The sequence below is a fragment of the Amphibalanus amphitrite genome, unplaced genomic scaffold (assembly GCF_019059575.1).
Source record: "Amphibalanus amphitrite isolate SeventyFive unplaced genomic scaffold, NRLGWU_Aamphi_draft 000014F_arrow, whole genome shotgun sequence".
In the NCBI taxonomy this organism is placed as follows: Eukaryota; Metazoa; Arthropoda; class Thecostraca; order Balanomorpha; family Balanidae; genus Amphibalanus; species Amphibalanus amphitrite.
Window position 1 is genome coordinate 1,628,723 of NW_024881510.1, and position 26,823 is coordinate 1,655,545.

The 26,823-nt window shown below is 52.6% G+C and overlaps 3 protein-coding genes across 17 annotated transcripts in view; 1 reads left to right on the plus strand and 2 right to left on the minus strand.

The window, feature by feature from the left end:
- Positions 1-41: 41 nt before the first annotated feature.
- LOC122384840 (TATA box-binding protein-like 1) lies at positions 42-6,596 on the minus strand. Of its 8 annotated transcripts, none has more exons than XM_043372619.1 (5): positions 6,304-6,596; positions 3,767-4,114; positions 2,298-2,551; positions 1,662-1,756; positions 42-1,189 (listed from the first exon to the last, which is right to left on the minus strand). In XM_043372619.1, the coding sequence occupies exons 2-5, from the start codon at positions 4,022-4,024 to the stop codon at positions 1,017-1,019; spliced, it is 780 nt and encodes a 259-aa protein (XP_043228554.1). In that variant the 5' UTR covers positions 4,025-4,114; positions 6,304-6,596; the 3' UTR covers positions 42-1,016. The 8 variants fall into 8 exon arrangements, with proteins under 8 accessions (XP_043228554.1, XP_043228579.1, XP_043228570.1 ...); XM_043372644.1 differs by having other exon boundaries at positions 3,767-4,050; positions 6,304-6,586; XM_043372635.1 differs by having other exon boundaries at positions 3,767-4,050; positions 6,107-6,341.
- A 7-nt stretch (positions 6,597-6,603) lies between these two features.
- Positions 6,604-11,785, plus strand: LOC122384813 (tRNA selenocysteine 1-associated protein 1-like). Of its 5 annotated transcripts, none has more exons than XM_043372572.1 (8): positions 6,604-6,699; positions 7,746-7,818; positions 8,041-8,238; positions 8,763-8,916; positions 9,256-9,418; positions 9,611-9,759; positions 10,308-10,496; positions 11,161-11,785. In XM_043372572.1, the coding sequence occupies exons 2-8, from the start codon at positions 7,771-7,773 to the stop codon at positions 11,301-11,303; spliced, it is 1,044 nt and encodes a 347-aa protein (XP_043228507.1). In that variant the 5' UTR covers positions 6,604-6,699; positions 7,746-7,770; the 3' UTR covers positions 11,304-11,785. The 5 variants fall into 5 exon arrangements, with proteins under 5 accessions (XP_043228507.1, XP_043228518.1, XP_043228536.1 ...); XM_043372583.1 differs by lacking the exon at positions 6,604-6,699 and adding an exon at positions 6,734-6,862; XM_043372601.1 differs by lacking the exon at positions 6,604-6,699 and adding an exon at positions 6,767-6,866.
- Positions 11,786-12,036: 251 nt separating this feature from the next.
- Positions 12,037-26,823, minus strand: part of LOC122384769 (mediator of RNA polymerase II transcription subunit 15-like) — a 34,965-nt gene continuing 20,178 nt past the window's right edge. Inside the window, exons 5-16 of one of the 4 annotated variants that reach the window (XM_043372490.1) lie at positions 22,177-22,293; positions 20,582-20,642; positions 20,164-20,285; positions 19,342-19,521; positions 18,875-19,042; positions 17,925-18,047; positions 16,248-17,253; positions 15,962-16,069; positions 15,521-15,595; positions 15,047-15,210; positions 13,286-13,420; positions 12,037-12,856 (exon numbers count right to left, since the gene is read on the minus strand). In XM_043372490.1, the coding sequence (XP_043228425.1) occupies positions 12,638-12,856; positions 13,286-13,420; positions 15,047-15,210; positions 15,521-15,595; positions 15,962-16,069; positions 16,248-17,253; positions 17,925-18,047; positions 18,875-19,042; positions 19,342-19,521; positions 20,164-20,285; positions 20,582-20,642; positions 22,177-22,293 (2,478 nt within the window). In that variant the 3' untranslated portion in view covers positions 12,037-12,637. The remainder of the gene's footprint in view (positions 12,857-13,285; positions 13,421-15,046; positions 15,211-15,520; positions 15,596-15,961; positions 16,070-16,247; positions 17,254-17,924; positions 18,048-18,874; positions 19,043-19,341; positions 19,522-20,163; positions 20,286-20,581; positions 20,643-22,176; positions 22,294-26,823) is intronic. The other 3 variants (XM_043372509.1, XM_043372500.1, XM_043372518.1) reach the window with 3 other exon arrangements.

Consider the following 26,823-nt stretch of genomic DNA (forward strand, 5'->3'; position numbering starts at 1 on the left):
CTTTAGTTTCACACCACGGGAAACTAACTCACAGACGCCGCTTGAACTGGTGACACAGTGTATTGCCAACAATATTACGCGTGCCTCACAAAGCACCGGTGAACGATGTACGAAAATCAGCCACTTCTTTGTAGGATTCGACTAAGCGTTCGGTGCGCAAACGAACGCGAATGGATCAAACGGCAACTCGGCTAGACTGGCTAGAGAAAGGAGCAGGTCCCATGACTGAGGTGACACTCAGACTGGCTACGTGGAGGACAAGGACCTAGTCGAGAATATGGACTTTGGACTGGCTTGGAGTAGGGCAGGTCTCGGCTGAGGCGGCCCTTGGTAAACTCGTCGGTCTCAGTGAACAAGCAAGCGATATTACATCAAACAAAACGAAAAGTAACTTAAAGATAGGACAGCACAACAGCGTCGTGAATGCAAACAACAGCCGAGAGACAGCCGACAGACATGCACTATAGTACGTGGTCGCCAGGCGGCTTCATACGCACACAATACGCACGCGCACGTACACACTGGCACGCGTTGGTCTCACGCCGGCCGGCGGACGGCGGAAGCTCTGGGCCGGGCGAGCGGTGCCGGCAGCCGGCCGACCCCTGGAACGGTGTGCCGGGCTTCGGACGGCGCCGCACCCGCGCTGCGCCGGCACTGAGATAGTGGCGCTGTCTCCGGGCGCACAACACATCGCACTCACACGTCCAATAACAAACACGTCGTCTGAGAATGCCTCTGTGCCCGTTTGTCGGCCTTCCAGTTCGGCGGGCTCACCCTGAGGCCACAGCGTCCGGCGGCACGCGCGCCCACACTGCCCGTATCACAAAGTAAAAAAAAAAGAACAACTGAGCGCGCGCGCGGCACCGTGAAGACACTGGTTGGTGGCGCCGACGGCCGCCCTAATGTCGAGCTGCAGCGGCGGGGGCGGCGGTCGGCCGCCTCTGACTAGCGCCGCCGCGGCCGCCTCTTTGGCTCGGGGCGAAAGAGCTATGTGGCGAGGGGCCGGTCGGCGGCCGTCAGTCGTCCGAGCCGTCCGAGCTGTCGTCCAGCTCGAGGTCCGAATCGGCCAGCTGCCGCGCGCGCGCCGCCGCCGCCGCGGCCGCCTCCTCCGGCGACTTGTCCTTGCGGAACTCGTACACCAGCGGGAAGATGTGCTCGATGGCCTGCTGGACGGCGCTCACAGACGGCGCTGGCGGCACGGCCAGGACAATGTCACACACGGAGCAAAGACGGGGCTATATCACACTCGGAGGGCGACACAGACGGTGCACGGTCACACACACGTAGGACGACACATACCCAGTACGGTCACACATTCAGACGGCAGTACGGTCTGAGAACATCTCTGAGGATACTATCCATGACCATGTAACATGTTCATAATGGTTTGAAATCATACTGCTACCGAAACATACTCCTGCAAAAGTGAACTGCGACCTGTCGGCAGCGTGCCACTCCTACCGAAGACTGTGGTGCTGCCCGTAGACTAGGCTGTGAGTCGTTCTCTCCTACCTGTGACTGTCACGCTGAGTGCTTTTCTCCTGCCTGTGACTGTGATGCTGCCCGTGGACTGTGGGGCCGCTGTGGGTCGCTTCTACCTGTGACTGTGATGCTACCCGTGGTTAGTGGACTGAGACTGTGACTGTGCTAGTCGTCCCTACCTGTGACTGTGATGCTGCCCGTGGAGAACACCTTCAGAGTGGCCTTGAGGTGGTTAATGCGGTACGTGACGCCCGGATGAAGCTCCGGCTCGTAACTGGCGAAACAAACGCAACGTAAACACACGCAGCGGTATCAGAACAGGCTTACATAGGGTGGATAACTGGGCAGGCAGACCGGATAGTTGACTGATTGGCGCAGAACACGATTATGAGTAAAAATGTATCATTGAACATACTCCAGACTCCACCAAGTTACATTCATTGGCATTGAGATTTCAGACATGAAAATAGAGGTCAAAACAGGTCAAGTGGTTGCGTTGGCGTCATCATCTAGCAACCGCTGATACTCCAGGTGCACACTAAAGTGGCACGAGGAGAGACAGATAGCACGATTACTGGCTAGCATGACGTTGATAACGAACTAAAACCAGAAAATTATGAGCCCTGGAGATTAATGTGAATTACGCTAAAATCCATCACACTTGAGTGAATCTCCGCCAACTAGACACAATATCTCTTCACATCGCTATCAACCCATCTGGCTGGGAAATCCCCTTTCAGAAGCCGTGACACTGCCCGCACTGGATCGATCACTCGAGGTCACTCAGGCTCAACATTACTGACAGGTTCACTCACCAGGCGATGCGAGGGTACTTTTGCGAGAAGTCGGCGATCTTGATGCTGAACGGCATCGTGCACGTGCCGAGCACGTTGACCACGCGGAAGTTTCGGAATCGCGCCGGGTAGCTGAGCTCCTTCTGCAGATAGCGCGCCACGCGGCGGGCGGCCACGCGCGCCTCGGCCTCTGATGTGGAGCCCGTGCACGTGATCTTACCGGAGGACCACATAGAAGCCGTGGTGTACGGCCGCCGCATCTTCATCGTCACCATCTGACGGCAGTGGAGAGGAATAGAGTCACTGACCACCTACCGGTGATGGAGGGGAGTAGAGTCACTACCCAGTTGTCTGTCGACAGGGGAGGGAGGAGTTATCATCTACCGAAAATGGAGGAAAGAGTAACCCTACCGGCAGTGGAGAAGACACCACCCATATAACGGTAGTGGAGGTTATCACTTGCCGGCAATGGACCAAGAGTCCACCGGTTATGGGGGGAGGACTGAGGAGTCACCATCTACCGACGGTAGAGGGGAAGTGTCATCTGTTGGTAATGGAGGGAGAGATATCATCTGCTGGCAATGGAGGAAGAGTCACCATCTACCGTCAGTGGAGAGGAAGTTACATCTACTAGCGGCTGTGGAGGAGTGGCAAAGGGGGAATCGCCGGCCGCCGGCACAATCACGGTCGTTTCCGGGCATGCCGTTTAACGTGTTGTGTACACGAACTATCTGAGGCAATCCACAAATGGGACTTTATGACACTTAGTTGAACGCGTGGTCTACACTCGATACACAGACAGGTGAAATATTTCAAAGAATAGAAAACATAGTATGCTACAGTAACTCGTTGGATATGGCATAAAAATATTTTGTCGGTGAGTATCCCCCACCCCCTTGGTCCAGTGCCCGGGGACCGAACAGGTCCCCGTCCCCCGGGGACAGAGCAGCTCCCCATCCCCCGGGGACAGAACGGCTCCCCGTCCCCCGGGGACAGAACAGCTCCCCGTCCCCCGGGGACAGAACAGCTCCCCGTCCCCCGGGGACAGAACAGCTCCCCGTCCCCCGGGTCCCCGTCCCCCGGGGACAGAACAGCTCCCCGTCCCCCGGGGACAGAACAGCTCCCCGTCCCCCGGGGATAGAACAGCTCCCCGTCCCCCGGGGACAGAACAGGTCCCCGTCCCCCGGGGACAGAACAGCTCCCCGTCCCCCGGGGACAGAACAGCTCCCCGTCCCCCGGGTCCCCGTCCCCCGGGGACAGAACAGCTCCCCGTCCCCCGGGGACAGAACAGCTCCCCGTCCCCCGGGGACAGAACAGCTCCCCGTCCCCCGGGGACAGAACAGCTCCCCGTCCCCCGGGGACAGAACAGGTCCCCGTCCCCCCGGGGACAGAAAAATCCCCGTCCCCCGGGGACCGAACAGGTCCCCCCCTCCCCCGGGACAGACCAGGTCCCCGTCCCCCGGGGACAAAACAGTTCCCCGCCCGCGTACCCCGTTCTCCCGCCGGTACTCGACGTTGTGGCCGTTCTGCGCGATGTGCTTCAGGTCCAGGTGGCAGCTGACGCTGAAACTGGACACCACGTTGTTGATGACGATGTCGATGACAGGCTCCTCGGGCTCCGGCTGCGCCGGCGCCGCCGGCGCGGACGCAGCGACCAGCGGCGGCTCGACGAGACCGGACGGGCCGCCGCCACCGCCTCCGCCAGGCGACATGGGACCAGCCGAGCTCAGCGTCTGTACCAGCGCCATCGGACCCGGCCGCAAGCTCGCCGGATCTGCTGCCCGACACACGGGTCACAGCTCAGGGAGGCAACCAAGTCTGCCGAATAAACTAGGCTTCTGAAATAAAAAAAAATGCAGGCATCAATTATTTGTTTATTGTGGGTGGATTTATGACCACATATGGGTAAATAACCAATTTCTTCATTCATTTCGGTACGATCTTGCTTTCAAACGACTGGTATAGGGGTAAGAAGACTCATATAGGCCATATTTTCATAATGAAGCGCAAAAATGTTGTCAACATGAAATCCAATGGCTTCCAAAATCAATATAAGCTGTATTGGCTTTGTGAAGGACAAACAGAGGGACTCTCCATCCATCACCTAAAACTTATTTTGAAAAGTTGTGCTGTATATTATTCTGGTATCATCAATCACATACTTATGAATAATAATTATCTAAGACGTCAGAATGAAATCATTTTAGCATTGATACATATATCGCATTATCAGGTATTTAAGGTAACAAATCTCAAACACTGCAACTGTTTTTGTATCTCAACATTTTTACATTGTGAATTGTGATCAAATATAATCAAGGTAATGTACAAAAAGGCTATAGGAGTCTTTGTGGTGCTGAGGATAGCACTGAACGAGGATGAGAACAAGTTTACACACTTATTCTTGCAAACCATGATCACATCCCTCATTCACCTTCCTTGTGGGAAAAAACGATACCTAGCTAAGCAACCATAGTAATGAATCAATCTTTCGATTCTCTGTTCCCAGCAAATCAATCTTTAATTACCTTTTACTATCCTTTATAAATCAAATTGATATGATTAAAGCAACAGCACTATGTTAGGCATACAGTCTCAACATTTCTCTACTGAGCTCATTCTTCTTTTTAACACTTGTAAGTTATAACTGTAACTTTTAACTAACTTATGATGTTTTGCACAGAAGTATAATGATGTGCAATGTCACTTTTCAAACTTAGAGGGATACCTTCTTTCCTTTCATGTTTCATGTTAGGTATATTTTGTGAATTTCTCCAGCTTTTAGAGGGTATTTAAGGTAGTCATAGCCCACCACCTTCTTTTCTAATAATCAGAAGCATAGAAATGGTCTGCATTGATGCCTAAATATGGTCATGAAGAGCAGTAAAATTTGTTTGGTGAAATTTGGTTGATATTCATGTTTGATGCCTCTGAACCATGGGACATCACTTTAAAGTGACCATCCCACCTTAACATTAGTTTTGAGTTGAGATAGCCAAATTGGTGGCCATGGCCTGCAAATACCGGTTTGGGCACTCACAACATCGAAAAATGCTTTAATTCAGAGATATGGAAATTCAAACCTGCAGTTTTTGGATTCTAAGGGGCTAATGTATTGGAATGCCCCCTTAGAATTTGTGACGTCAGCGGAGATTTTTTTTAAAATAAATTTAGCTCGAATGTTTGAATGGACGGATTGACAGAGCCGGAGCCCACGCTAAGCAGAGCTTGTTGCGTAGACCCCGACCCCTACCGTCCGATCGCGCAATTCCGAGTAACGGGAGAATTTAGATGCCAAAGTTTAACGTGCCCTTCAAAGCCGGACACGGCCTGTCCCACTCAACTGACTTCAACTGGCTGCGGCTGCTCCCACCAACAGCAGACCATCCCCGTCAGGAGTCTCAAATATCGAGCGCCGGAGCGTCTCGAACCCGGGCTCTCACTACTGGGAGTCCAATGCTCTACCAACTGAGCTACGGGACAGGCTAGGAGATCTAACGATTTTTAAATCATAGACTAAAACCATCAATTATTGCATCAAAATAAAGTCCCTAGAAACAGGAGAGATCCAAAAAGTAAATGAAAGCAAAAGTCTAATATCTTGAAAACTGGTGAATATTTTTCAGTGAAATTTGGTAGATTTTCGTTTTCGCTCTTTGTGAACCGAGCGATAAAACTTTTGTGCAAATTTATAAACTTTTTTGAAGGTGGGAGGGTCCCTTTAATGCCAATTCATTTACTTTTTTGAATGTGGGAGGGTCCCTTTAAACCAAGGACTTATGCAAAAACGTCAACAGGACATTCATCATACAAGAAATCGAGCTGCACACCTGTGACAAAGGTTAAGTATCGCTGGTGCCGATTCTTATCTCAATCTAGCGGGGATGATCGTCAGCACGCTGCACGAGGGTGTAAAATAAAATAAGGAAATCAGTGAATGATCAGCTTTTCGCACAAAAATGGAAAACAAACCGATAAAGACGTCTAATTATCATTAAATTTGTTAATTTCGTTTATCCCGACCAACCTCGTAAATATTTCTCTCAGAGTGGAATAGGAACAATCAAGGTAAATGTATTATAAAAGTCAATATATTGGAGTCGATTTTCAGAAATAACGTAAATAAAAAAAGACTTCCAATATATACAATGTTGGCAAATAAAACACTTTATTTGTTTTATTTGTCCACAAAATAAAATCATTTATATAAAAATTGGAAAAAATAGCTCAAATATAACCATAATTTGTCAGATTACGTCATCTTTGAATAACAAATAAGTTCCTCTCGACAGCAATGAAATATCGTTGACGATAAATGGCGCACTAGAATTCCTTACACTGTTCGTTATCTATTTTACGGAATTTGTCGCTCTTTGATTAGTGGAAAGCACAGCTTACGTGCCAACGCTACCACCATACGCATGTGAGTTCTGCTGTTGACCAATGAGAGATTAGAGACCGAACAGCCGTAACGTCGCATGGATTGTTTTCCGGCGATGGCCAACGTGATCGCGTGTGCTGAGTTGTTGAGCTGTGTGCATTGGTTAAGCCAAGGCCGTATAAGAGGATTAAGCTTGTTATTAAACGTAGGTAACAGATCATTTTTATCTTGATTTATGGTTGAGTCCATAGAAATATGTATATCTACATGGTTGAGTCGATAATACTTCATAAGGTCAGCTTGAATTGTTGGTCAGCACCGACTATTTTGCAAAGTTGAAGCTATAAATGCAGATTATGCATGATTGGCCATGGTTGTTACATTATAGAGTATAGGTTTTTTAATGGATTTGATTGTATGTTACGTTCGTAGATGTTGTGCGTGTTGGGAGCACCAGTCTGCTTTCTGCCATCCCTGCGTGCCATATCAGTCGGGGAAACTATGGTAAAATCTGCTATTTTTAGCAGTCTGCTATTTTTAGCAGAAATCTGCTAAAAATGGGTACGCATGTGACGTCATCGTACCCAAATATAGCAGATTTGGGTACGGCCCCATACAAAAGCAGATCTGCACCCTAATTGAAGCAAATGCGCATCAAATGCCTGGCAGATTCATGATTAGAATAGTGCTGAGGATGTCCTCTGATATTTTTGTTCAGATCCGACTATTTTCAAATAATGAATTTAAAAATAGTCTGATCTGAACAAAAATAGCAGAGATCACTCTCAGCACTATTCTCATCATGAATCTGCCAGGCATTTGATGCGCATTTGCTTCAATTAGGGTGCAGATCTGCTTTTGTATGGGGCCGTACCCAAATCTGCTATATTTGGGTACGATGACGTCACATGCGTACCCATTTTTAGCAGATTTCTGCTAAAAATAGCAGACTGCTAAAAATAGCAGATTTTACCATAGTTTCCCCGACTGATATTACAGATTTCAAGCACAGTATTTTGATTTCCACAGGATAAGCCACTCAGCTTGAGCTGTCTTTGGTCTGAAAGTGGCTCTTCCCTTTTCCACAGAACATCAATTGAAAGCAGTGCAACAATGGCTGCATACATAGGACAAAATGAAGGGTCCTTGTGGATGGGAGATGTAAGTAGATTGAGATATGACTTTAATAATAAGTTCAGTGTTGCATGCTGGTCAACAGTGATGAGTATCACTCTGTGATTGCAGACCACATGTCAGGCTTTTACAGTTCAAGTGATTATGCTGAACAAGCTGAACTGATATCAATGACAGGCCACAACATAGTGACATTCTATGTGGCACATTTGATGAATGCATTTGATTGATCAATGCCTATTCTGACAGATTGCTGACTACATGGATGCAAATTTTATCACAGCAGCATTTGCTGCAATGGATGAGGCAGTCAGCTCAGTCAGGCACATCAAGAACAAGTATAATGGCTCCAATGCAGGATACTGTTTTGTGCATTTCAAGGATAAGCAGACTGCCACCAGAATCATGCACAAACTCAATGGCAAAATGATACCCAACTCTCAACCGGTAAGTAATGGCTCACAATCTTTTTTGATCTATGTCTTAAAACAGGAATTGATGTACTCTACTTTGTACATTTATGATGGTTTAGCACCTTCTGTTCACCTTCTGTGTTCAGTTTGATTGGATTAGTCTTCTTCTCTCTTTGATTTTCCAGACCCTTTTTTTACCAACTTTCCCATCTTTGAGATTCACATGTAGGTACACACTGATGTACCTAATTATGGCTCTCACCAAGGTGTCTGTCAAGAGCTCTTGACCAAGGTGTCTGTCAAGAGCTGTGACCAAGGTGTCTGTCAAGAGCTCCACACTCCACAGGGATATGAAAAGTAATACTTTCTGTACTTCTCTTCAACCATCGTCTCAGTCAGTGCCATCTCTGAGTGTCGGTCTGAAAGTGGCATAGTGTATTATAGCATAGTGTAATGTAGCGTCTATTATGTATCATTGTTTCATCTACTGTGGGCGACTATCGCTGCATGTGTGCCACAAGGTCGGTGTTGTTCTTACACACAATGTGATTCTGGCAGCCGACGCGGTTTATGCTGAATAACTCGAATGCCGGGCGGACCGGACACGAGCGCGAGTACTCCATCTGGGTGGGCGACCTGGACAAGAGCGTAGACGACTCGCAGCTGTACCTGGCGTTCGCCTCCCGCTACAGCAGCGTGAGCGCGGCGAGAGGTGGGTAACGTCAGTCGCTGGCGTAACGGTTGTCTGGCCGAGGTGGAGTGGGTCAGATATTTCCGCTAACATCGCAACGGTACAGTATATTGTTACGAACCGCTGAAATACGAAATTTTTTAAACATGCCCTTGTTTTTTGGCAGATATGATGCGAGATTAGGTGTTTCGAAAATGCGGCGCACGATACCATAGCTGTCAGTGCGCACAATACCGCAGCTCACATTGTGCACCGTAGTCCAGTGCAGTTCGCGGTATGAGCCTCACCCCGGCTGTTGCCGCTGCCTGTCATCTCTTCACGCCAGCGCGGCTCCTGCTGACCCCCACCCTCGCTCCGCAGTGGTCATGGACCGGGTGACGGGCGTCAGCCGCGGCTACGCCTTCGTCCGATTCAGCAACGAGGACGACCACAAGGATGCTCTGGTTCACATGAACGGCTTCAACGGGCTGGCCAACAAGCCAATCCGTGTGAGCCTGGCGGTGCCGCGCAAACCCAACGCCGGGTAGGTGACGCTCCCACACAGCGCCAGACCATGAATAGGGCTGTCGAATTTAATTTACTTTTCGTCAAATGTACTACCCAAAATGGGCGCAAAATGACCTTATTGTCGGCGTGCCCTATAGCCCCAACAAACAAATAAGTACTACTCACAATGTGTTTTTCTGTGCTAAGTCTCCTGTTGTTCGCGCCGCAGCCAGGACGGCTCGGCTCCCATGCAGGGACCTCCGCCGGCGGGCGGCCCAAACGCTGGCGACGGCAGCGACTACAACGCCTACTACAACCAGTACTGGTACAACTACCAGGCCTGGCAGCAAAACTACGCGCCCTATGATGCCTCCGCCGGTGAGTAATCACTTACTTAGCTTTCCCATGACGTATTTTTTTTAGACATCACGACGATGTCAACGGCGGAACTCAACACATAAACGCATCAGAGAGCATATTGGCAGGCAGCATGTGAAGTGAACGTTTGGAAAGTCCAACAGGGACTTTCGTCACTGCTGAGTTGTCACTGTTTTCACTTATGAGACCTGAGGGGCTCTCAGGTCTCGTGGATGTAAAGACATGTTGGTGAACCTGGTAAATAACAATGTGACTATGGAGAAACACTGATTCAGTGATGAATTATAGCTGGAACAGTATGCCGTACCGGCTTCATTATTGTCCCACTCGTCTAGTGGTGTGGTGTACCAAATTTCTAGCTTTTGACAAAGACCCTTGCATATTGACAAACGCACTAGGCTGTGCGTTTTATTGGGAGTGTTGAGAGTATTTCCGTAGCAGTGGCCGTGACAGTTGGTAGTGGGCGTAGTCTCGATAGCCTACCGCAATCGTATCACTGCGCTCCGACTCACCACTGTGGATTCCATCACGGTATGGTGTTGTGTCAGCTTCAGGGTACCAGCCCCAGGCGTACCAGGGGTACGACCCCGCGGCGCAGGCGGCGGCCGCCGCTCCTACCGCTGTGGCTCCAACTGTGGCTCCGGCGGCGGTCCCCGCGGCGGCTCCGGCAGACACCAGCGCCACCGCAGCGCAGCCAGAAGTGGGCGACGCTCAGGAGGACGACGATCAGGTGGTAGGTGAGTTTACAAACGATGGGGTACGCTACGGGTGCGTCACAAACGAGGGGGTGTGCTACAGACACGTCCTGAACAGGGGTACGGTACAGACACGTCCCAAACGAGGGGTACGAACGGTACAGGCACGTCCCATACGAGGGGCACGGTACAGGCACGTCCCATACGACAGGGTCAGTTTGCTTGGGCAGCTGTAGACAAAGAGCGCTGCGTGACTGTACGAAAAGCATAGGGTCCCTTGTGGGACTGATGAACTGGTATCTATGGGGCTAAATTAACATATTCAGACCTTTACGACTTTTAATATAATACTATTTCTCTGAAACTTCTTGTGTTACAAGTCTCTCCATAGCGATACCATTTGTTAACGTGCTGCAGCTCAACGAAAAGGGTGTGACAACCTGCGGGCCGAACTTGAGCACATACAGAAGCAACAGTTCAGGGTCCGCTCAACTCCCGTGTTAGCGCCAGCTGACCGCTGTCCGGCCTCCGGCGCGCAGCTGTCGCCTGTCTGTCTCCGTGCTCCCCGCACAGTGTTTCTGTACATTGCTTGTCTCCGCCCGTGTCCCCATGCTGTATTTGTCCCTTGTCTCCAGTGTGCCTGACCTGTCTCTGCACTGGTTTATCCGTGTCTCCGTGCTGACCCGTGTCCCTGTGTCTCCGCCAGAGCACGATGTTCCCGCCGACCTGGAGGGCCAGAACCGGGAGTACGTGCGGCGCAGCGAGGAGTTCTGGGACGCTCTGGATACCTCCCGCTGGCTCCAACCGGACGCCCTCAACCCGGCGCTGGAGCTCTTCATCAAAACGTGATCCCGCTCACCCCAGCTGTCATCACACATCTTTGGACCTTTTTCGTACAGGACGAGTTCGAGTTTGAGCTCTTTGAGTTGTCTGCCTGTCGCATCCATCGGAACAGCCTACCTACCGTTCGGAGTCTATGAGCACTTAGTGTCAAATGTCTGCGATTATCGCCCAAAATGACAGAGCGTATTGTTTCGACACGTCCTGTGCCATGGGCGCAATGTTTGTGTGAAAAGTCATCGATGACGGTGTATACGGATAGGTTTTGGGCACGTCTCTATGGGTGTGTGCACTGCGCAGTACGTACGCTGATCTCGGGCACCGAAGGACTGGTACGAATCGCCGTGTGTCGGGTCTAACGGCTCGCATTGAACCTGGGATATTCGATTTTGGGGTATGCGGCGCCATGTCGGCTGGTTCTTCCGAGCCAACCAAGCGTCATTGGCATCATGTCTCATCTGTCCTAGCCGTGAATAAACACGTGCTTTGTGTGTTGTACGTTTTATCGCTGGTTCCTAACTGATGTTCAGGATAATTGCTACTTGCAAAGGCATCAAATATCTGGAAAGCTAGTCTGTCCGGATCTGGGTCGGATTTCAAATTACAAAAGATTGATTGCCTCAACTATGCGTGGTATGCAGTTTTCTACAGAAGGCGATGTTTGAGAAATTCGACAGATAGGATGTTAGAACCTGACGATATATCCGAATCTATTCTCGCTGTGCTTCAACCACACATATCCTTGTAAAATCGATGGGTATATTCAGTCTGTCAGGTCAGGATTAATGGGTGCAAATACAAACACACGGCATCAACAGAACATACAAATAATTGTACTGGCGGCAGCGTTGTGTTAATGAGCTGTTGCAAGCGTCTCTCGCCACCCACTGCGGCCGAGGTCGCAGGTGGCTTCCTCCGGTTGCACACAGTCACACAAAGTCACAGGAAAGGCCTCAGTCGCGGTGGGGGCGGCGGCGGCGGCCCGCTCCGGTGCTGCTGTGCCCGCTCGGCGGGTGCGTGCCATCGCACCGCGGGCACGGCGGACGGCGCCCGCGCTCCCAACACACGCCCCAGACATTTATACAATACATCTTCACACACGCAAAGGGTGGCCACACGTTCAACACCTAGAGATCATCCTAACTCAACACCAACCGAGACGCTCACAAATAAATAACACCGGGCGGCCCGGCTTCTGTCCTGTCTCAGGAGCGCTGGGCTGGGCTGGACTCCACACTCAGCGCACGCAGTATAAAATCTGACTCCGGGCGGGCGGCGCGGAACGCATTGCACGGGGGGTTGGCGGCGGCGCCGCTGGCAGTGGGGGACGGGCGGCGGCGCGGTCACGGCTGCGGCTGGCTGGAGGCCGCCTGGGCGGCGCGCATGCTGTCGATTTTGGCGCAGATTTTCAGCGCCGGTCCGAGCCGGATGGACATGGCCTGCATGAGGTGGTCGGCGCGCAGCAGCATCAGCGCCTGGCCGTCGATCTCCTGCAGCGCAAAGTCCTCTGCGTAGTCGGAGCAGCCGGGCAGGTTACGGATAAAGTCGACCACGTCCTCCACCTGCCGGTCACAGACGGTCAGACGAGCCGCTACAGCGCGTGAAAGGGGATAGAGAAAGGCACAACACGGCGACAGGGGCGAAAATACGCTATGTATGCCCTGCACTCGAAGACGGGCATGCAGGTATTGATTGATAAGGATTACTGAAATTACAACCTACTAAAAGCAACAATGCAAGCATCTGGCCCACATAGCGCCTGACAGTTCGTTTATTTTGTAATTTCTTTCATGAGACGAGGTTTCAAACTTGACCTGACCAAGGAGGATTTAATTTTTGCACTCAACAGGGTGTGACACACAACCCACACTGGGCGGCGTCGGCTAGGTTAAGTGCGAATGGGGTAATTTCAGACACCACTTTCGTTTTGTACTCCACTTTATAAATCCCCACCCCTTCCAATTAGATAGCGGCCGACAGTCATCACTCACCTTCCACGTTAGCGGGTTGGGCTTGTTGGGGTTGATGGGCATCGACTCCTTGTCCACTGGAGCAGCCGGCGACTGTCCGAGGCCGCTGGATGACTCGCTGGCACTCTCAGAATCCGAGGGACCCGGGTTCGACTCCTGCCAGAGGTAGAAATTTGTCAAACAACGGACACGCAAAGCCGTAGCATTATTTTACGGGCTACATTAGTACTGTTCCGTCAATATTATTCAGAGACCAACAACCAGTATAACGCCTTTTGGGGCGATTAACGGAGCGAGCGAGAGGGTGGGCCTTGCACGTGCGAAATTGCGAGGGGGTACCTCCAACTGACTTGTGCACGGCACCCTACTAACCGGTCTCTAGCGATGTGCCAAATTTGGGCACAATTGGCCCAGCCGTTCTCGAGATCTGGAAGCGGCACCCTGCACGTGCGCACGTGCAAAATGGGTCCCAACTGACTTGTGCACGGCACCCTACTAACTGGTCCCTAACTGTGTACCAAATTTGAGCGCAATCGGTCGAGCCGTTCTCGAGATCTGGAAACGACCCCTGCACGTGCGCACGTGCAGCAGCACCCCAACTGTGGCACATGGATATGCAGTGCCTAGTGGGTGCCTACCTACATGCCAACTTTCAGCGCAATCGGCCAAGTAGTTACCGAGATATTGCAACAATTACAAAACGGACACCTCTTCGTTTTGCACGTGGCACGTGCATAAGGGGTCACCCACATGCATCAGGAATAGTCCAATACTTGGTAGAAGGAATGAAGCTACCCTACAAAAATTACCGCGTGTAAATCGGTCAAGTGGTTGCTGAGATATAAGCCTCCCAAAAGCGTGACCACGGCCGGCCGGCCGGCCGGCCGGCCGCTCATACTCAGAAATTTCCGTTAATCTAAGGAACCAGTATAACGCCTTTTGGGGCGACCAACGGAGCGAGCGAGAGGGTGGGCCTTGCACGTGCGAAATTGCGAGGGGGTACCTCCAACTGACTTGTGCACGGCACCCTACTAACTGGTCTCTAGCGATGTGCCAAATTTGGGCACAATCGGCCCAGCCGTTCTCGAGATCTGGAAGCGGCACCCTGCACGTGCGCACGTGCAAAATGGGTCCCAACTGACTTGTGCACGGCACCCTACTAACCGGTCCCTAACCGTGTACCAAATTTGAGCGCAATCGGTCCAGCCGTTCTCGAGATCTGGAAACGACCCCTGCACGTGTGCACGTGCAGCAGCACCCCAACTCTGGCACATGTATATGCAGTGCCTAGTGGGTGCCTACCTACATGCCAACTTTCAGCGCAATCGGCCAAGTAGTTACCGAGATATTGCAACAATTACAAAAGTGACACCTCTTCGTTTTGCACGTGGCACGTGCATAAGGGGTCACCCACATGCATCGGGAATAGTCCAATACTTGGTAGAAGGAATGAAGCTACCCTACAAAAATTACCGCGTGTAAATCGGTCAAGTGGTTGCTGAGATATAAGCCTCGCAAAAGCGTGACCACGGCCGGCCGGCCGGCCGGCCGCTCATACTCAGAAATTTCCGTTAATCTAAGGAAAGACTCCGCTCGCTTCGCTCGCTCCGTAAAGACTACGCTCGCTTCGCTCGCTCCGTAATAATGGCAAATACGAGCAATAGCGTGGATAAGAAACTACTTTAGATGACCTCGTGAATTAATGTCTCATGAAAAGGTTAATCTTACTTCATGGTACAGTGTAACTTTAACTCGCTCCCGTCCCCACTCGGCGACACTCACCCTGTCCTCGAGGCGCGCCTTCTTGGAGCTCGGCTGGTCGGAGGCGGACGGCTTCCTACCGGGCTTCTTCGGTCCGCCCGGCAACGGCGACGATTGGGACTTGGAGCGTTTGACCTTGGCCTTGCCCTCGGCACCGACGGCGGCCGGGTCGGCGGCGCGCTTCCCTGAGGGAGCAAGGCAGTGCGTCAGCGCTCGTGGTGTCTGGAGTTATCGCAACAAAAGCTGTATGTTGTGTCTCACCATGTTATCACACCCAAAGGCCGCGCTCCTCATTGCCAAAACTTTTGCGCGAACATGTGCAAAAACGCATGATTGTATGTAAAGAAAGTCATAAGACACTTACAATCTAAAACTCTATTTTGGTACGACAAAGGTTACTGAGCTAAGCGCATGCGTAAGGTTATGTCCAGCAACACAAAGTAGGTACTGAATGGCCGACTACGGCGTTGGCTGCGGATTCCAGTCGGTACTTACCCTGTGATTCGTTGGTGACCACCGGGTGGTTCTCCTTGTCGCTGGAGTGCTTCCCCATGGTGAACGGCTCCGATGCTGCGGGGAGCGGGGTAAGGATGAGTCAGCTCGATGGAGACCGGTGGATGGGCAAACAGCCAAAAATACCGTGTCGTGCCCTGTCACAAACATTATATCGGCCTGTCACAAGCACCGTGTCAGCCATCCACAACAGCTTCCCACACAAACACCGTCGGCTTGTCGTAAAAAAAAAACATGTCGCCTAGCACAGCAACTCCCTGCATAGTGCTTAATCACCGTGTCGGTCTGCCACTAATACTGTCCGGCTTGACACTCCAGCTCCCAGCATGAACACCCTGTCGGTCTCTCACAAACACCGTATCTTAGAGCACAGCAGCTCCCCGAAGAGTCCAGCCCAGCGCAGGGCCCGTCCCGTCTGCCTACCTTCCTGGATGATGAAGCCGTCGATAACATGGGTCAGCACGTGGGGCTTCACCATGGCCTTGGGCAGGGGCGCCTTCTCCTTGGTCTCGGCTGTGCTCTGGGTGCCACCTGTCGATGAAAACCAGATTGGAGCAGGGGCGTTAGTCGGGCAGCCGTCGCACAGACAAGCAGGATTACAGAAAATAGACAGACAGAGACGGTAGACGGTATATTTTATATATGTAATGCATGCCTGGACAGACGGATCCCAAAGTCTAGCACTCGGCCATCCTCCCCACGACCTCACCTTTCCTCTCGGCGGCGGGCGGCGGCCGTTCCTTTTTGGCGGCGTTATCGGCTGCGGGGGCGTTGCTGTGGGGAGTCGGTGCCGTGGTCGTCGCCGGGACGGTTGCCGCGACGGTGGCGGTGGCGGTGACGGTAGCCGTGGCGGCGGCGCTGGCCGCAGTGGTGGTGGCAGTGGTGACACTGGTGGACGCGGGGGTGTCCGACGCGCTGCTGGCGGGGGCGGTGGGCGCGGGCGCGGGCGGCGCCGGGCCCGCGGGGGCCGCTGTGGGCCGGGCGGCTGTCGGAGCCACGGTGGAGACGGGCACGGCGGCCGGGACCGGCGCCGGCCCGGAGGTGGTGGCCGGCTGACCGGCCGCTGCCGCCTCCGGCAGCCGACCCGGAGCCGGGGCCGGAGCCGGAGCCGGGGCCGGAGCCGGAGCCGGAGCCGGCTGAGCGCCGCCCGCCACCTTCGGACTCTTGGGCTTGGCCGGCGAGCGCGGTTTGTGCTGCTGCGGCGGCGCCACGGGCCGCACCTGAGCGGCTCCCGGCACGGCGGCCGTCTGCTCGCCGGTGGCCAGCGGCGGCGGCCGGGCAGCACCAGCGGCCGCCATCGCTCCGGGCGCGCGCGGCTGCATCAGCATCTGGCCGCGGCCGGCCGCCTTGACGCGCGCCTTGTGCTGCGGCCGCGCGGCGGCCAGTCCTCCGGGCACCGTCTGCACGCCGCCGCCGGCCACGGGCCGCAGCTGCGCCGACTGCACGTTCGGCAGGATCAGCGGACGCTGTCCGGCCAGGCGCGGCTGGATGGTAGGCGGCTCCGCATAGCGCGGCTTGGCGGCCGCCACCGCCGCCGCCGCCGCGTGCTGCTGCTGCTGCTGCTGCGTGGCCTGCTGTTGCTGTTGCTGCTGTTGTTGCTGTTGCTGCTGCTGCGCCGGCGGCAGCTGAGCGGGTACCGTCTGAGGCATGGTTGTCATGGTTGTCGCCGTGGCCATGGCACCAGAGAACCGCAGCTGGTTCGGGTCAGCCGTCACCTGTCGAAGGTCAGAAGACGGCGTCACTTCCGGCTCCGGCACAACAGCGCGGCGGCAATAGTTAACAGGCAACGTTACAGAAAAGAAGGTAGCTGAGGTGCAGCTCATATGTCAGAAATTCCGAAATATTGTCCGTGTCAGAGCAGCAAAGAAAAAGCGGTGAAAGCAGCCATAGCAATGCAATCGATTGGTAACCGTCAAAATCTTCCACCAAGAGCCAGAGGAAAAAAACAATAGTTGCAAGGCAGGGTGCGGGGCAAAGAGGTAAACCAGTTAGTCTCGATGGTTGAGGCCAGTGACGGAGCTGGATGCCAGGAGGGGCCATTGGCCGAGCTAGCTGGATCCGTGTCCAGGCCCGAGGGGAGCAGGGGTTTCCTGACCGGGTCGGATAGGTCACTGATTCGATTCAAAGGGTCACTAACGGGCCGGAGGAGGGCTGGACACTGGACAGGTGGTCACTGCCCAGACTGGAGGGGTCACTGGAATCGGGTGGAGGACAGCGGGGGGTCAGACCCGACTCGAACGTTCACTGACCGGGCCGGATGGGTGACTGACCGGGGGGCCGCAGGGTTCACTGACCAGAGGGGCCGGAATGGTCCCTGACCGAACCAGAGAGGTCACTGACCGAGTCCGAGGGGGTCACTGACCGGGGGGTCAGAATGGTCACTGACCGGGCCCGAGGAGGAGGCGGCGGACGTCGGAGGACCGCCGAACAGAGCCAGCATGTCGGGCGATGTGGCGGGCACGCCGAACAGGGCCAGCAGGTCAGCCGCCGGCCGCGGGCCGTCCGACGACTGTGGCGCACACCGGGACGGGGCCGTTCAGCTACCCGAGCCGCCCCCATACCGAGCCGGGCTCCGCGGCATGCACTACACACTAACCGGGCACCGGCGCCAGCGACGGGCCACAGCCAACACAGAGCTCCGCTGCTAATATTGCACAGCAGCTACTGATTATCTACAGAAACAAAAGAGTTAACTGAAAAGTGACAACAAGCGGCAACTCATTCAGCACCAAAACAAGTAAAGAAAGACTAGATTTTAACAGAGAATAAGCATGTCAACAAGCGGGCACATTCTGCACATTCTAATGGGGAGTGGTGTGCTTCGGATACATTACGGAACCTGTTCAGATTTCTCTTTTCATTGTTATTCCGCTTTCAGCGTGTTTAGATTTGTCTCCAAGATCGGCATTCAAGGTATCAAGCAGCCGGATACTTGTTAGATGTCAGTCTGGAGAAAACTCCTTTTTCCAACGTAATGTTTTAGTTATTGAATGTGGGTCAACAGCCAAAATAAGAACGATGGTTATTTGACCGGTGTGATTACAAAAAAATGGCATGCAGTGTAACCGAACAAAAAAAAAATATTAATAAAAAAGAAACAATTGAACAACGGGAAACGTCAAAAACTACTAGCATCAAAGAGAGATAGGAAAGAGAGAGGGAGGGAGGGAAGGAGAGAGGTAAAGAGCACATACTCAGCCCGGCAATGGTCGATCGTGTGAGTGGGGACCGGGCACAGCGTGTCATCAGTGTTGGTCCTGCAGCCCGAGCCCGGTTCAAGTCCGAGTCAAAGTCTGCCTCCAAGTCTGACTCCGAGCCCGAGTCTGCCGTCCTCACCTGCTGCTGCTGGACGGCCTGCTGCGCCGGCGGGCTCTGGATGAACATGCCGCCCTCCTGCGGCGACTGGCCGGCGCCAGAGCTCTGAGCCACCGACGGACGGATGTAGATCTGGTTGGGGAACAGCGTCTGTGGCATCTGGCCAAACTGCTGCATCTGACCGAACGCCTGCGGGCACAGAGAGCACAGCCGAGTGACGACCACCGCCAAAACGAACCGGACCGATAGTCTGGACACTCCAACCTTCGAGCTACACAACTAAGTACATAAAGGGTTTGACAGGGCACAGATTCATCCCTAGACTTTTGAAGAAACACAAATTACCACAGAAATGAGATAAATAATCCGAATGCTCGTAGAAAGCTTGGTGAAAAACCTAACTAGAAGAAGCAATTTCAGACACAATGTGAGGCGCCTCTCCGCGTCCGTCGGCGCCCTGCCGCGCCCTGCCGCCGCGCCCGCCTGACCTGCAGCTGGTTGAAGATGGGCGACGAGTTGGCGATCATGGGCATGTGGTGGCTGCCGGCCTGCGAGGTCACCACCTGGTGCTGCTGGTGCACGCCCGTGCCGCCGGCCGCCGCCGATACCAGCTGCTTGGGGCCCGGCGAGCCGGCAGCGTGCAGCGGCACCCGGCCGCCCAGCGCCACCTGGTGCGCATGCGCAGACAGACATTCAGGGCGTGGCTGACACAGACGGGTCACGGGACGACACTACACGGGACGACACGACACAACGAGCAGTCTGCAGCGGGCAAATGCAGACTGTGAGTGGGACAACAATCAGCCAGTCAGGCACGTATGGGTGGGAGCTTTAATCGGCACATCAATGCGAAACGGCGATGCAAAAACACCGAGATATGAGTGACTATAGGTCGAGTTACCGCTCCTTCGGTGGCCCAGGCATCTATGCAAAGCGCCAACGCTACAACGTTACTTCCAGTGCTACCTCAATTGCTCTCAGAAAAAAAAAAACGTTAGGGTGTCTACCACGTAAGTCGTTCAGTTCAACCAAGCGCACTGTCGGCAAAGCGCTCGCAATATTCGCATGCTGATATGAAGGCAAATGCATGCAACACTTCAAACGGACACGTAATAACTAAAGTAAAGACATTGACAATCGAAGGCCCAAAAATAACTGGGCAGGTTGACCTTTTGATGTTTCTGAATATCCTATCCATCACGGAAATGCCCCTACCCCACCCATGGGCCGGGATAGCGCCACAGTGGATACGAGCAGGCACATGCAGACACAGCACAGTGGCAGTGACCGCCGGCGGGCGCCGCTTCTACCTTGCTCAGGTCGTTGGTGGGTTTCGTGTTGCTCGGCAGGATGTTGGCCTGCGACGAGAGCATGACCAGGGTGCCGCCGTTCGACGTCGGAATCGTGGTGTAGCCGGCCGTCGGAAACCCGCCTGATGGCAAACAGAGGTCAGCTCAGGTCAGAGGTCACACATGGGAGGCTCGGCACACGGGAGGGTCACACCTGCGCGCTGCAGCTTTCTGCATCGTGTTTTTATCATCGCTCCCCTTGCAGAGTCCGTATTCGTATTCGCCTCTCATGCGTCCATAGAAAGCGGGAAGCATTGAAAGCAAGACTAGACTTGAAGCTCGCGTTTTTTAAAGGGCAGCAGAAGATGGACACAGGAGTAAGAGAACTGTCCCGACGCACCGCCCCACCCCCTCTCAAGGCCGCTTTATCAGTTCTCACCTGCCGAAGTGAGCATGTGCGGAATCTGAGACTGCGTCAGCGGCTTCCCAGCGGCAATCACCTGCAAACGTCGACAGAGGTCAGACGATTCGACAGTACACGGGCCAGGGTCACCTTGGTATTAGGTCATGTACGTCGGGTGAGGACATTAAAATTGGCTTAACCAGCAACCTATGTTATGGTGAATCTCCAGCCTAGCGGTAAACTAACATATGACAATAAAACGACACACGAAGCAAACGCACGTGTCAAATCATCTTTCAAACGTATCGATCACTATGGATTCTGATGTCATTCCTGATAAGGTACAACCATTTTCAAACTGCCAATGAGTCAGACAGCACCACCACTGTATAAGCCGTAACGCACCAGCACACGTTTCAGTCACACCACCAGTCACCGGTCACGGCAGGTCAGGTCAGGTCAGGTCAGGTCACCACACCACCCCACCGCACCGTCGCGCCGGAGCCGCTCAAACCAAACCAGCCGCGCGCGCGCGCGCCGGTCGCTCCGACAGCCGCCAGCTGGCCGGAACCGGCGCCCGGCAATCGCTGGCACAATGCCAGGAGGCCATGAGCGGCGGCCGCCCGGTGCCACGTCACGAGCGCTCAAAATGGTATAGCGCAGCGTGACAGCGCGTCACCGGGAGCGCTCTCCGGTCCGCCGCCTGTCAGAGGCGACCACACGAGGTGAGAGAGCTTGAGATAAGGAGCGGGACAGTCCCCAGAGGGGCAAAGGGAAAATGGGAAAGCCACATCAGCTGTTAGCTCCCCTTCACGCGATTCAAGGTCGGTCAAACTTGCAGCCGGCCCATCCCCCGCAATATCTCGTGAGAGGTGCTCGGAAGCCTCACAAGTCACAACGCTCTAAACGTGGCGAAATCTTATTGAGCCAGCTCTGCTGACATCCACATTCCACACAAGGGAAAGCTCCGTAAAGCATTCCGTCCTATACACTACACTAAAATTTGTCCAAACACAACCGGTTCAAATTCTAGTTTCTACAGAGGCAACAAGAGAGCGTTACTAGGATAGCCTGCCACAAAAAGACTAATAGGGTCAAATGTATCAGAGGTGAGAGATGAATAGTTAACCTGCACATTGCAACGTTTACCTACCCTGTACCCACGCTGTCGAATTACAGTTCGCAGGGAGCCATAGCGATCCTTACCAAACACTAGATTTTAAAAGCCGTCCCGTCATTGAGGTGCCAAGAAAGTACGGCTAGGTCTTTCAGGGCGCTGATATTGGAAATTACCGAAGATTCATAAAGAAAGGTGGTTTAAAAGCTGACCTTACGTATAATAAGGTTCTTTCGCTTTCGGACTCGATGGGACCTCGGACGTCGGTCCCATTACCGGCAGTCTTTTTACAAATTAAGCATTGACTGTCTTATATCCGCTTTCATTAATAATCGCTATAAACCGAGACGAATCACAAACTCTAACAATACCAACTGATTATTGTTTTCACTCTCGTAAGAACCAAATAATGCAACTTTGGCACAGAATACTCTACCGAACCCGCCCCGAATCTCGCTGCTAGGTGGCAGCCTACCCAGGCTCTTTGAGATTATAGATGTCGCCACCATCGTACCTGGATGGGTCCGCCGAGACCCTGCTGGTGCATGACGTTGCCCATGAGCACCTGGCCCTGGTGCTGGTACAGCTGCTGCAGGTAGGCCGGGTTGATGGGTGGCTGAATCACCTGCACCTGAGAACAGAGCAGGGAGCGGTGTCAGAACCCGGCGAGGTGACCACCTCCCGTTCCTCACACAAAACCATCAGGCGAGTGGCGCTCCAGCGGGTCAATGATAGGAACAGGCTGCAACCGTCCAAATTGGCGACCGTATGGTCCATTTCTTCCATGCACTGGCATAAACAAAGTTGCGTTGTTAGAAATCGGCCCATTAACCCCATACCTCCGGCGGCCGCGCGCCAGTGGGGTCCCGGTTCCCGATTATAGGCCGATCTTTTACCAAAACGAAGATAATTTAGAAAACCATGAAAATATTATGCAATGCTTGGAATCTAGCAATGGCCAAAGCGACAGAGAGGCCTTTTAGCATGCCACGAGCTATTGGGTGTTATTCACATACAATACGTACATTGACACACCACACCCCAAGTTTCATCTTTGGCACGAGATGCGCCATTTTTCAAGCCGCTCATTACATGTTACAATCTTAGCCGTGACATTCATATAATTGTGCAATAATTTGAGAAAGCGCAACACAAGTCCTATGACGTTCCTAAAGATAAACGCCTATTTTGAACTGATAACAGTGCAATGTGCATGAGAACACCATATGTTTGAAATATGCAACACGACCCATCGGGTGGAACAATAACGTGACCGTAGATGTAGTCCGAATGTGACCTGGCAGGGTCTATAAAAGGTCTCAACGATAAACATATTATGATAGTGCTTAAGCCATATTCATGGCTTAGTTTGTAAGTTTCTAAGTTTCTATGTTTATAAGTTGTTGAGGAAGCTCACATCTTCCAGTTTCCATTTTATAGAATCATACCTACCTACCTATTTATTTTTAATGAAATATCTAAGATATTCTTTTCAAATTATGAGTTAGCTAATAGCCACCATTCAGTCAGTCTTCTTCTAACCTCGCAATCTTAACTTACACGTATATCCATTATCCAATACCTAATCGCATTATGAAATCTAATAGCACATTCACCATTCACCAAGACAAAATAATAACGCCGCATTAAAAAAATCCCATTTTAACAATGATTCTTCTCACGTCATTTTAAATGTTACATGCGAATTTGATATTGATTCAGCCGAGCGGAAGAGACGAACAGGCCAGCACGTGGCACGTCACAGGGCCGCGCCGGCCGCCTAGTTACCCTGTCTGAATACAAATGACATTGCCCTTACCGCCATATCTGGCCAACAGATCGCAGAGCTCAGCTCAAACGGTGTTCAAATGTAGACCGGAGGAAGACGCACCTTCTCTGATAAGCACGGATTTCATTCATATATGAATAAACTCGCTTCCTTTAGGCACCGATTAGGCATGACAACTGGGTGTTTGGCACAGATAGGTATTTAGGATTTGGAGAAATCGCATTTTTATGTTTACGTCTATCCTTCCTTCGAATGAGAGCATTTAATCGAGGGATATGCACGCAAATATAAGACGAATCATTAGATCAGTTTTACAACAATAATAAATATTTGTAGAAATGCTTCTATATTTTTTATAATATATCTAATATTTGTCACTATACTCGTACACTCAATATTTGCAATAATATTTGTAGAACATTTAAACTTTTAGAAACGAATACACAACGATCGATCGACTCCGAGATGTGGCTTAGGATAACAATAAATATATTAGTTTAAAATCAGTAGAAGCAAACGTGAATTTAGATCAATCAAAAGCCTTAAATAATAGGTACCTCATACTTGATCAACGATGCCTACCTTTTTGCAAATGCAGCCACACTTTTATTTGTATTGCAACGAGGGTAGAAGATGATCAATTCACTATAAGTTATTCTATCTAAGTTATCCTAAAGTTATTCAGGGAAGACTCAACTGGACAGAACCGGGCCATTATTCCTACCTACGCTTACCTCGAAAACTCGTACAAAAAAGGGGTTTAAGCATAAAGGTTCGCACGGCTAGATCGCCAGCATTTTCTAGTAAACGATTGTTACATTCTTGGCTATTTTTACAATTATTTATTTGAAAGTTATTTTTCCAGTTTCAATGCTAGAAAAGGTGAGTTAAATATGGGGTGAACTGGGACACATTCAGGAGATCGGGCCAAATGTGGGGAGAACCAAGATTCTGGGGAGGATTTTGGGCCTGCTAAAGAAGTATTTCAATAGAAAAAACACAATTCTAACGAATAGTGTTTGTCTATTTCAAACCAACGGTTACGACAAAAATGCGTATTAAAAAATGGCGAATGGCGACCAAACAGGAAGTAAAGATTGGCACCAAAAATCACTTCAATTGCCTTTTTCCGCACTCAAGTGGGTCTGTTGTCTGAGTTCAGTTCGCTGAATAAACGGTAAATTGAATTAACTAGAGTAAAACGCTTAAAAATGACCCTAGATCGATGTCTGTGCAACAAGCGACTAAAAAAAGGAAAGCGCTTGCTGTGAAGTGTCCCGACTAATTTCAGGAGAAAGTGTGCAAAATCGGGATCTATTTTTTATCAGTCGCCCAGAAGCTCCAGATGTCCCACTTCAGCGTTCAGTTCTCCAGGCCCAACTCTCATCTTCCCACGTGGAAGAAGGTATGCAAAACGTGAAACTGCCGAATTATATCGACAATGGTGAATGATACCTACATTGCTAATAATGGTTGGGTATCAAGCGACTTCGTACGGGGTAAAACACAAAATTTTGGGCGTTGGCAGGAATGCAACAGATCCCAGTTGAAGAACCGACGGGCGACGACACCGAACTGGATAATTGGCTTGATGGCTGACTGTCTGAAACCTACCTATGTATTCGAGCATGACCCTGTTCACTGGCACGCTAATAGCGGCTGCTAGCAGCTAAAAGAAACCATGGAGGCTTCCACGGAATTAGCAACAACAGGCACGCTCTAATATTGGCCGACGTCATCCAAAAGCAGCAGGGAACTTGGTGGTAGAAGCACAAGCGAGTGATATTGACGTGATGCGTCACTTATGAATGTAACTTCACGTCTGTTGAACTGACGAACGATGCATTCGACATACCTACACCTACACAGGTAGGCATACTATACACAAAAACAAAGTGACGCCCGTGCATGACATCATGCACACGAGGACATCATAAGTGACGTCAGCACACGAAGCGCGCTAGTTGCGGGCCGCAGTGTGCCGTGAGGTAGCGCATTAATCATGACCATCATGAGTTGTCGCCGTACAATCCGGAATCATACTGCCGCGGACATCTCCCATGAGCCGTCAGATAGTGCGTCATGGAAGTCGATCGGCCGGCGCGGAGGCGGAGCCAGCCGCCGCGATGGACGCGAGGCAGCCCACCCATTCTGCGGCACCTGGCCGGCGCGTGCAGTAGCTGTCGGCGGCGCCGGCCATGGCCGGCCGGCCGGCCGGTCGGCGTCCATCGCCCGGCGCCGCGCCGCGCCGCTCCCCTCCATGGCGGACGCGCCCGATGGCGGACGGCGGAGAGAGCGGCGGGGACGGAGAGAGAGCGCCGGAGCCGCCATCGTCCGCGCAGGCGCCGTCACCGGCGGACCCGCCGCCGCAGTACTGTGTCGGCGCCGCTCATTGGCCGGGGCCTCCGGCGGGCCGGCCAACCAGGGCGGCGGGCCGCCGGCCGGCCGGGCCCGGGCACGGCGCACCCGGTGTACGGCGGCGCGGCGGGCGTCCGCCGCGGTGGGGAGGGGTGCGGGCGATGAATGGCCGGCCGCGCCGGGACGGTTATCGACCGCCGCCGATCTGCCTACCACCTGGCCGGCAGGGGAGGGAGGCGGCGGCACAGCGCCAGCCGCGTGGCCACCGGAGCCCATGGCGCCCCTATGGCGCCTGTTTGCTGAGGGGTCAGGTGGAGACGTCAATACAGACGCCGTGCCGCTCCCTCGGCAAATTGAGGGTCTGTGCATCGCCATCAGTCGGGCGTAAAACAATGGCAAAAGGACATGCACACCGCCTGTGCACCAACCCTTCTGCTATGTGCGAGGGGTGAGCATAATATGGTGCCGAAGTCGGTTAGCTCTCCTCAGCTTCTAACAGGGAAGCAGTAGACACTCCGAACCGCGAAATGTTCTCCAGAGAACGATAACTCACGGGAACCAGTGGAATCTCCGGACCTCACGCGACCCCAGCAGACTCTTCCAAAGCACGCGGGGAGGCAGCCAGCTCTCCCATAGCACACGGGGAGGCCATCGGCTCTCCCATATGCTCACGGGGAGGAGGCCATCGGCTCTCCCATAGCTCACGGAGAGGCCATCGGCTCTCCCATAGCTCACGGGGAGGCAGTCGGCTCTACCAGAGCTCGCGGGAGGCGGAAGCCGGCCCTCCCATAGCTCACATAGAGGCAGCCGGCTTTCCCATAGCTCCAGGGAGGTATTCGGTTCTCCCAAAGCTCTAAAAAGGTAGCTGGCTCTCCCATGGCTCACAGGATAGGATAAGAGCTCATAGCTAGCTCACAGTGAGGCAAACAGCCCTGCCATAGCCCGCGGGGAGACAGTCAACTACTCTCTTATAGTTCACAGAGAGGCAGTCTGCAATTCAACTCTCCTTTTCCT